At 49.2% G+C, this 10,892-nt stretch overlaps 1 protein-coding gene across 2 annotated transcripts in view; it reads left to right on the forward strand.

The window, feature by feature from the left end:
• The window catches only part of ARK2C (arkadia (RNF111) C-terminal like ring finger ubiquitin ligase 2C), a 106,497-nt gene extending 98,581 nt beyond the window's left edge, over positions 1-7,916 (forward strand). For both annotated transcript variants that reach the window (XM_060310380.1, XM_060310381.1), the window contains 2 exons: positions 3,235-3,341; positions 3,850-7,916. In XM_060310380.1, coding sequence (XP_060166363.1) covers positions 3,235-3,341; positions 3,850-3,967 — 225 coding nt within the window. In that variant the 3' untranslated portion in view covers positions 3,968-7,916. The remainder of the gene's footprint in view (positions 1-3,234; positions 3,342-3,849) is intronic.
• The last annotated feature ends 2,976 nt before the right edge of the window (positions 7,917-10,892 follow it).

Raw genomic sequence — 10,892 nt, forward strand, 5'->3', positions numbered from 1 at the left:
GGTGTCTTTTTCCCTTCTTATAAGGGCACCAATCCCATCATGGGGGACCTACCTTCATGACCTCACCTAGACCTAATTACCCCCCAGAGACCCCATCTCCATCACATTGGGAGAGGTGGTTAGGGCTTCAACATATGAATTTGGGGGGAGGGGGACAAACACTCAGTCCCTAACCACCACTTAGAGCTGTGTAACTCCAGACAGCTTACTTGGCTTTTCTGGCCCTTCCCTTGCCCTTTTTCATGCAAAATGGGAAAGATATGTTAGTAGCTGCCATAGGGGGACTCTGGGGATTCAGTGGGACAGCGCATATACACAGCTTAGCACCGTGCCCAGTACCTGGTGACTGCTCTCACCTTGATTCTAGGCTTGCCCAGGTGCCCATGGTGTCAATGTCAAAGACCATGAACCTTGGTCTATGCTCCTCATGGAGGCACTGGATTTACCCATCAGTGATTCCAGTCAACATTTACTGACACATCTATTATGTGTCAGTCATGGATAGTACGTTAATAGAGGAAACAACAGTATTTCAGTAAATAAGTGTGTCATCTGCATGGAGAAAATGATCATTCTCTGGAGGGAGAGCTTGAAGCTTCTGGAGAAGGATGTGGAAGGGAGTGAGGTACGTTCAGGAGCCCGGGAACAACTTCTACCTTCCTGACCAGGGTGGGCTCACTCCTGCCAGAGATGCACACTTCAGCTGTCATTACTTCAACAGGCTGAGAGGAGATAAGGAAAAGAACTAATGCTAAGAATGAAAAGGGAAAATGGACTGAACCAATGACATAAAGAGTTGAGCTAAAAAAATTATGGGAATAAAAGGAGACTTAGGGGAATAAAATATTATAAAAACAGGAATAAGAAGAATTAAAAATGCAAAATGATAGCATTTAAGATCCCCCAAAATATAAAAAAAAATTTAAACTGAGAGTAAAATAATACAAAACAAAAAAGGATATTTTAAAATAGCAATGATACGATAAGAATAAATAAAAATATAGTCAAAAAGAAAATATAAAAAAACAAGAATTAGGAAAAGATATGAAAATTACATACAAATTTAATGTCAATATCATCAAAGTGAAAACAGAACGTTAATGAAAATGAGAAGGTATGGGCAAAAGAGACAGTTCCCACATAAGGTTCTGTGTGGGAACCTTTAAAATACATATTAAATTAAAAATGCTGAAGAAACTTATAGTTAAAATAAAAGTTACATAGATAATGAAAAGAGAAGACAAAAACTGGAAGACCTAAAAGATTAAAAATACAAAGGAAGAAATAGGATAAGATTTGAAAAGAGACAATATAGTTTAAAGAAATATAGATTAGATATAGTAAAACAAGGTAGGACTATTAAGTTAAAATTGTTAACTATAAAAAGGAAATCCTGAATAATGATGGGAAAAAACAATAGAAAATAGTCTCAATGGTATTTTTTATGGAATTCCCTTTTCTCAAAGGGCCAACTAAAAGAAGGTCACTCCACCAGCAAACACGGCTGGGTTCTTGGGCAGGCAGATCATCATGACTCCATTCATACTCCAAACCCATGACAATTATATGGGACTATGGATGTAATTCTGATTTTCTGGTTAAGGGTAAACTTATTGCAGTAGGGTGTATAGGGCACAGGGAGGCTGAGAGCAGAAGGTATAGATTTTCTTGTATGTTCTAATAAGGTTACACAATTCCCCAGACTACTTCAGACTCCGGAGCTGAGGACCAGGGACCAGACTGGGGAGACCTGGCATTTAGGCCTGGCCCGAAGGTCATAGTCACTCTCTGGGTGATCTTTATCTTGTGACTCTTCAGATTTCTCTTGGCAAGATGACCTTTAAGTCTGCTTATCCCTGGAGAGGGGGGAAAAGGTTTAGTTTTCTTCCCATGGGTATTATCAGAATGTTTCACTGCATAGCATGGAGATGGAACAAGAAAGTGGGCTGATTCCATTCACTGATTACATTCCTTCCTCCCCAGAATATTTTTTTAAGCACCAGTGATGTGCCTTGTACTTAACCAAGTGTGGGGCAGTATCTAAAGAAGGGTGAGCCATGGTCCACACCATCTAAGAGCTTGGAACTTTCTACATAGTAGTTAACTGTCTTCAAATAATTAGCAAAGAATTTAAAACAGGACAATTAAAGTCAACAAGTGTAAACTGAGTGCTTGCATGATGTCTAACATGATATTAGAACTAGTGCTTACCTTTTTAAAAACTTAATACCTTTTTAAAAAAATTGAAGTATAGTTGATTTACAATGTTGTGTTAGTTTCCGGTGTACAGTGGAACTAGTGCCTATTTTAACGGAAATTTCTGGACAGGCAGAGAGATCAAACAACATAGAATAAGTGTGGTACAAATTATAGGAGGTAATGCCCAGTTGAGGAAATCTGCCTTCGTCTAGTAATGAAAGAAAAAGTGAATAGACATTAGTTCAGAGAAAGCGAGGAAGGAAGGAAGGGAGGAAGGAAGGGAGGGAGGGAGGGAGGGAGGAAGGGAAAAAAGAGTGAATGGATGGAAGGATGGATGGATGGATAGATGAAGCATGCTGAACCTGAAAGTGGAGGGAGAAGTCTGCAGGCAAGGATATAGGTTGGAAAGGATGTAAGGAGGAGTGGACAGCATGAGGGGACTAGAAAAGAGGAAGCTGTTTATGCACAAGCCATAGTTTTCCAAAGATTGGTTCATTAGGTACTCAATTCCTTTCTAAACTCTACGCCTCTAGGACAGTATAAAGTTTAGACCTGGGACATGAGTTGCCTGGAACAACAAAAACTGCTTGGCCTCTTCCGCTGCTCCACTCCTGCACTCTGTATCCTGAAGCAAGGAGGGGGCATGGGGAGGAGGCGGGGAGAAGGGTCTGGGAAGCGCACAGAAGTCTGGGTGTTACTTCAGAACTTAAAAAGTGACTGACTCGGGCTTCCTTGGTGGCACAGCGGTTGAGTCCGCCTGCCGATGCAGGGGATGCGGGTTCGTGCCCCGGTCCGGGAAGATCCCACATGCCGCGGAGCGGCTGGGCCCGTGAGCCATGGCTGCTGAGCCTGAGCGTCCGGAGCCTGTGCTCCGCAACAGGAGAGGCCGCAACAGTGAGAGGCCCGTGTACTGCAAAAAAAAAAAAAAAAAAAGTGACTGACTCACAGGGAAAGGAGGCTGAAAGGGAGGGGGCAGCTGTGGATGAAAGACAGGGGCCTCCAGGTGAGTCGGTGCTCTTCCTCTGCTTCACACAGCGAAGACCCCAGGATGGCAAGGGCAAGAAGGAAGAGGGGGAGGAGTCAGACACAGATGAGAAATGCACGATCTGTCTGTCTCTGCTGGAAGATGGAGAAGATGTGAGGTAGGAGCCCCGCCTTTTGAGTCCCCCCTCTTCCTTCATGGGGATTGGTGATCAGTCCTGCACCGTGTGTCAGGGGTGCTTGTTTGCCTGTGCACATGTGTGAACGTGCCAAGTGTGCACAGTGTGCTCTGTGGTTGTCCTAGGAAGGTGGGGTGTGGAACATTCTAGATGTGTGGTGCCCATGGTGTGGACTCCCGGACACAAAGCTAGGAGAACAGAGAGACATTTGGCCTGAATGGACCTCACACAAAGTCCTGGCTTCATTTCAGGTCGATCTGGAGGGCCAGGAGGAGGAGGGCCTTGGGGCTTTCCTTCCTGTCATGAATTCCCATCCTAGCCACAGCCTTACTCCGTGGCAGAGCCCCCAGAACCTTCTTTGGCCAGGCCCCCAGTGGTCCTGGGTGTGAGTCTCCTCATTCCCCGAGTAGAGCCAGTGTCCCTTGGCGCCTGGCACAGCCCGGGGCCCTTCTCCTTGACCATTCCTCCGACTTACCCTCCTCTCTTCCAGGCGCCTACCCTGTATGCATCTCTTTCACCAACTGTGTGTGGACCAGTGGCTCGCCATGAGCAAGAAATGCCCCATCTGCCGAGTGGACATTGAGACACAACTGGGAGCTGACAGCTGAGGGAGGAATTAGCCAGTGGACACCCCATTTTCCTTCACCAGGTCCCCCCACGGCCATAGCCCTTGCAGCCAAACTTTGCCTTCTGAGCCATTTGATGTAGAGGAAAAGCCTGCAAGCACATTTTGTGGAAAGAGGAGTTGGTGGTATCCGTGTCTGAGGAAAGGAGGGGGTGGGGGAGGCCCACCTGTCCAGAGTGGTGACTGCCCCGTCCGTCCGTCCATGTCCATCCACCTGCTTTGCGGGAGGGAGGGAGCTGGCAGTGCCCGGAGCAGGGGTGGGAAGGGGGGGCCCATGCTGCTGAGAATCTAGATGTGATCCTGCAGGTCCTAGCTGATAGCCCGGCCCCTCAATCCTGTCCTTTGAAGGATTGTATATATACCTCTTGACCACGTAGAAACCATGTAGGGGTCTCTAGCTAATTCTGTGGATGGCAGCCAGAGCATGTTAGCTTAAGAAAAATGTTGTGTGTGGTGCTCTAGTCATCTGTGGTGGACATGTCGCTGTTACCGAATCCGCACCAAATAGTTCTCATTGAGTTTCTTGTTTTGGTGCCTGACTGAACCAACCAACGACAGCCCGAATCTTCCCGTCTTTACGAGAGAAAAGGAAAAAGGAATCAAAGGTGAAGAAAAAAGCCAAATCCTGTTTACGGTGAAAAAGGATGATTTTTTTTCACCCAGGTTGGGAGGCGGGAGGGGGTTCTCGTTTTGTTTTTGTTTTCTCTTGGCTTTTGTTTTTCTCATGTTTACAGTGCACGGAGCGTGGAGGGGCGTCCAGGAAAGAGGAGGACTGGAAAAGGAGCAGATGGGGACTTAGATGGGCCTCGGAGGGGCTCAGCCGGGGTTGGGAAGGCAGCATTTGAGTAGGCGAAGGGGAGAGGTCTGTCTTGAAGGAGGGCTCCCCACTTCCAGAGCCCATCTACTTAGCTCCAACCATCCCCCCCCTCCCCCCAGTTCCACATTGAACCAGGAGGCGTCAGCTTTCAGCCAGAGCTGCCCCAGGTTCCTCGGAGCCAGGATACCCCTGCTCACGCCAGCTTCTTCCTTTTGGCTGTGCTTATGCCCTGTCGCAAAGAGGCCATTTGGCCACTGCCTCTCTAATGCAAAAAATCAACCAGATGCTAAAGGTAAAGTAGCATAGGTGATGGACACCTGGTCTTGGCCAAAGTGCTCTCAGCTAGCGCGCAAGGGCTGAGGTCAAACACCGTGGACCTCGAGGAGGACCTTGAGCTTCCTTTGGAATGTCTCAAATCCTGATGAAGTCCCTCAGAGATGGCCCTGGCCCAGAGACCACCTTGGCTGGGTTTGGGAGGCCCTGTGTTCCTAGCCTCTGGCTCTTTCTCTTTAATAACCTTGGGCAAGTCCCTTTCTTTCTCTGTGCCTCAGTTTCCTTCTCCTTACAGTGGGGAGAAACAACAGTGCATCCCCATTTCCACCTCTTCTACCTCACCTAGATGTTGTGAGGATTAACACTCTGCCCAACGCATTCTGTGCTCTCTCCTGGGAACTTCCCTGGGGTTTAGGGATGGGGGTGGTGGGAGACAAGACCTGGAAGTTCCAAGTGACACCATACAGTGTGTTTTTCTGAACCACTCCATAATTTTTCTGAATCTCAAAGGGAGCAGAGAGATGGGAGGACAAGAGAATGGAGATGCGAAAGTCCACCAAATTCCAACCCCAACCCAACTTTCTTTGTCCATCTGTGGAAAACACCAGCTCAGCTAGAATTCTGCTCTCTTCCTTTGGCTCTCCTGCTCACTCCTTCTCTCTCGCATTTGCACTGCCCTCAGAGCCTCCCCCTCCCCTCACCCCTTGCCCCAGTCTCAATGCCTTTATATCAGTAAGAGAAGACTAAGGGGAACAGGATACTTATCACATGTATGAAGAAATTCCATAAGGTTAAGAAAATTTGAGTCTGCATTTTTGCTTACAAAGGGTAAAACCAGGACCAATGGGTAAAAATGATGGGGAGGCAGATTTTGGCTTGAGGTAGAACCTTCTAGTACATGTGGAGCTGTCAGGTGGAGGGATGGCTGCTCTGGACACCTGCAGGCAGAGAGTGGGGGTCATGGCTTCTGGAAGGAGGGTTACTCAAGGATCTCACTCAGCCCAAGACCATCTGTACCGAGTACCTGCCAGTGCAGGTTCTGGAGGAGACAACAGCCAGGGAGACGACATCCCTGGCCTCCAGGAGCTTACAGTCCAGTTGAGGAGCTAAGGCAGTAGTGCGCAAAGGGTGGCTAGTCTGATCCGAGGTTAATGGCACGAGCATTGTACTGTCCCATTCAGTGGTTGCAGTGTGTGAACAGTGTCTCCTGGGCCAACGGCTGGAGAGCCCATGAGTGGGAAAGTACTTGTCAGGATTTTGGAGAGAGCTAGTTACTAGCAGCCCCAGGAAGTTGGGAACTCTCCTTAACCCTGCTTTGACCCAGAGGTAGGCAGGGTGGTCCAGGGAAGGTCACTCCCCACTTAGTCTCAGTCCTTTGTTCTTCTCTCCCAGGCTGGCTTGCAAGGCCAGCAGGTGGTGGGTTGGTGGGGAGGCCGGAGGGAACGGGAGCTGGTGTCTGGCTTCCGTCTTGGCTCTTGACTGACAAGTGGGCAGCTCTAGAACCTGCCTCCTTCTCTCTGGGCCTCAGTTTCCTCAGCTGCACACAAAGAGGTTGGATTGGATGCTTGCTAAATTTCCTTCCAACAATCACATTCTCTGATCCTCCCTAACATCAACACATTTTTCAAGGTGGGAGAGCTCTGTGCCCACCAAGCTGTTGACAACAACCTTCCCCGAAGGCACTAATGCCTGTATCATAGGCTGAGAGTGGGATGGGTCCCCTCCTCCCCCCAGTTCTCTGCAGGCTCCCTGAGTGCCCCAGGCTAACGTTAGCCAGTGAGTGGGGTGAAGGTCACCCAGAGGGGAGAGGTCAGCTCTGACTTTGCGGGTAGATCCTGGAGCCCCCCATGCCCATCTCTCTGGGGCCCTCCTACCTTGCCGGTGGGCACCTCCCAGCCACCCGCTTCCTCAGCAGGCAGCCAGGCGGGGTGAGAAGAGAGGAGAGGGGTCTGTGCTTCCCCTCCCTCGACGTCCGGGAGCCTGGGAAGACTGGAGAAGAGGCAGGCTTTGGCTTCAGCCCCCTGTCGTCCTTCGACCCCTTCTTGACTGAGACGCATGAGTGCCTTCTGGGGCGACAGCTGCCCCAGGATTCCAGTTGGGCCTCCTGCCGCATTGCAGCCCTGGCCGCAGCGGGTCGCCAAGGACGCCAATCTTCGAAACCCACAAACCCAGGCCACCTGGCGCGGCGGGGGCGGAGCCTGGGCTCCTCCTCCAGCTGGGCCCCTGGCCCAGCCCTCGCCCCCTACCCGTGGCGGGACTCAAGCTCCTCTTCTGCAAATGTTTCCAGCCTCCGTGCAAGTATTCTTAACTCTTTACGCCTAATGAACAAGCACAGTTTTTTCAACGGTGAAGAAAAAGCACCAGATTTTTTTTTCCTGAAGAAATCCCCCAAGCCCCCGCCTACCGGCGGGACAGACACTCCCCGCGTGGGGCTGTAGCAACGTCTGTCAGGTCCCCCCCTCGTGTTTCATCTCCTGCGCGCGCGTAGAGCAAATGCTAGAGCGATTTCAGCTGATAGAAAAACAAAAATGAAAAAAAAAAAAAACACAAAAAACAAAAAACATGGCACGTTGCTAGTTTACAGGGTTTTGTGAGTTTAAATGCCTTATATTTAACAATCATAATTTATGACTAACTTGTAGATATCGTGGGTTCTTATTTAATTATTTTTATAGTTGTTTTGCATTTTTAATTATAATTTATTTATTTAGAAAGGATACTAATTTTTTTTATTACTCCTATTACCTCATTTTGGCGTTGTTTCTGGGAGTGGAATGCTTTGCATGCATTGGTACGATGACAAACAACTACGAATACAAAAAAAAAAAAAACTTAAATAAAATTCCGCGAACTTTATTTCGTCCAGACTATCAGGGTGTGTGATTGCAAGCTGTCCTACTGTGGTGCTGGCCTCTTTGGATACATTCCATACGAAATGCAAACCTTTGATTCTGTATGCTGTGATCCTAGTGAAAAACTCCAATATAGTGACTGTATTTAGCACATATATAAATATAATTTGCACTCGTCAGCAGACTGGGGTAAGCCTTTCACTTGCTATCCTTGCCCGTTCTCCTCAACCCCCCATCATTAGCCTGTTTCTTTTCTCCTTCTCCCTGTTTCCACACCTCAGGCCACCCTGCCCCCATCCTCAGAGGAAGGTCCGGGGGCACTCTCTCCACCTGCGCTGCAAATCTCTCTGGTTCCAGAACTGGGTCCTTTGGACATTACCAGCAGGAGCATCTGAGAGCCAAAAGCCTGATTTATTAGAACGAGCTCCGAACCGGGGGTCAGGAGGCTTGGGTTTTCAGCAGCTCTTCTGCAAACTTCCCCGTGACCTTGAGCAAGTCCCTTGGCCTCCCTGAGTCTCAGTTTTCTGGGCTGGGGTGAGGAAGCTGAACTGGAGGGTTTCTCTAGGGTCCCTCAGACTTGGATAGAATATGACACAGAGCCGGTGGGAGCCCACCACGCTGTGCTCCTTCATCCTCTTAGGAGAGAAGAAAGGGAGGGTACAGGGAAGGAGAGGTGAGGAGAGGAAGAGAGTGGACTGAGAATTTATCCAGCGGATTTGCTCAAAGGAGAAACCTGGAAGGATGTCTGTCCTTTTACATGCAGCAAGATGGGTGGACACATCCCTGGACATGTGCTTTCACAGGTTTAGTGGTCATTTGGAGAGTGAGCTAAAATCCGTGTCTTCTTAGATATGGGGACGGGGTTGGCAGACTATAAGCCCCAGACTATGGCATTTGGCATTGGCACCCCCATCCTACCCTCTCCAGGAGGCTTTGTTGTTGAGGCATCGCCCTTGACAGCAGATTGGGGCACAGATTTTGGACCCATGGTCTCTCCTCCCAGCATCTCCTTCACCCTCTGCCATTGCTCCAAGGGGGCTGTGGGCAGGAGGGAGTGCTGTGGAGAACGGGTGTGGGCCTCCAATCTCACTGCCCCCCAGGAGGAGTGGGAGGGGAGAGTTTGAGGAAGCAGTAGCTTCAAAGCCTGGCACAGCGGTGAGCCCAGCAGTTTTTGAGCCAAAAGGAAAGCGGAGGTCCCTGTCCCCAGGGGCAGCCTCTGAGCTGCTCCGACTCTGCATGTCAGCCTCGTCCCGCCTCGCCTCCTCCCGTTTCTTTCCAGCTCATCCTTCCCTCTTGCCTCTTGACATCACTGCCTTTGCGTGGTGGAGAAATCCACCCTCCACATGAGGCCCCTGGGACGGTGCTGATTGGGAAGGGAGCGGAGGCCCAGATTCACCACGCTGCCAGGCCAGGCTTGTAAGAGTGGCTGGGCCGTGCAGGGTGCCTAAGCCCCAACTTTGCTCTGGCTGGACTGTGGGTCCCTTTCCCTGGGCCTCCGGCCTGCTGCCTGCCCAGCTTCCCCTCTGCCTCCACCCTGGAGCCGTGCTTACCTGCTTTCTGTGAAGGCAGGCTGTGGAGTTGCCCACTGGTGCATAACCACCACACTGCCGGGTCTGGCGGACGCTGCCCCTTGGCAGGGGGCCTGGCGGACGCTGCCCCTTGGCAGGGCTCCTGGACAGACATGCCTTATGCTGCTCTGTGGGGTCGGAGTGGGAAGTGCCCTTTGCCCTGGCTGGCCTGTCCCCCCGCCCTTCCTCACCCCAGCCTTCCCCTTCCCCAGCCCCACCCCTGGCCTTGTCAGTGGCTCATGTCTCAGCTCTGGAGCCAGCGACACCAGGCCCTCGAGGGGGTAATTTGGTTGCCCCTGGTAAGTGAAAGGATTATCCTCAGTGTTGATTGTCCTTTTTTGTAATCCTCCTGCTGTTCTGTTCTGTTGTGCTGTGCAACATTTTGCTACATAGACTATTTTATAGCAGAAAGCTAGAAGAATATTTATTATGAATATTAAAGCAATAGTGCATCAATGAAAAGGCGGAGACATTAGGAATTGTGTAAATGCTTAGATTCACTTTTGGTGGATTTTTTGTACTTTATTTATAACTAATAAAAATGAACTGCATTGCTAACTACACCTCACTCGTGGAGGGTGATTATTTCTGTGCACACCCAGGAAACGTCCAGAGAAAGCCGCTCACAGACCTGTGTTCATCCAGGACACGGGGCAGTGTCTGTTGTCTCCTCATCCTCTCCCTGTGCTTCACCTGTTTCCCTTCTCCCTCCCCGCCCCTTCAGCCTCCCCACTTCTCCCCCTCCCAACTCCCTCTCCCTCCTCCTCCTCTCTTATCTATTATTTTCTTTTACCTCTTTATCTCTCAAAGAACCTGTTCTATTCTGTGAAGAATCATCTCATTAACCTGTTTCCTGAACTTTATGGATCTTAAAGCGGAAAGTTCCCATTTTTGATCAATTTCAAATGTAACCGCTCGTGTTTTGAACTGGAGACTCCTCAGTTTCTCCATAGGAGAGAAGGGATTTGATTTTTGAAAGTTGGAGTGGATTTTTTATTCCTTCCTAAGAGCCCAAAGTCAGACACTCTTTGTGGTGTCTAGAGTCTATTCTCAGAAAAGTGTGGGTCAGTGGACTGGAAGATGGCTTTCTCTCATAAGCTGCAAGCAGAACCCATATTAATAAACTTTTTTTTTTTTAAAGTCAGAGACTTTATTTTTCAGAACAGTTTTAGGTGTACAGAAAATTGAAAATAAAGAGAGTTCCCATATGTTCTCTCATGGCCACCCAGTTTCCCCTGTAATTAACATCTTGCCTTGGTTAGATGCATTTGCTAGAGTGGAGGGGCCGATATTGATACATTATTATTAACTAAAGTCCATGGTTTTCCTTAGGTTAATGAATGTTCAGAATCCCCAGTTCTCCTTCGAGTGAGATGATCCAAAATGCTGTCTGTTGTT

This window comes from Globicephala melas, chromosome 13, assembly GCF_963455315.2.
Source record: "Globicephala melas chromosome 13, mGloMel1.2, whole genome shotgun sequence".
Lineage (NCBI taxonomy): Eukaryota > Metazoa > Chordata > Mammalia > Artiodactyla > Delphinidae > Globicephala > Globicephala melas.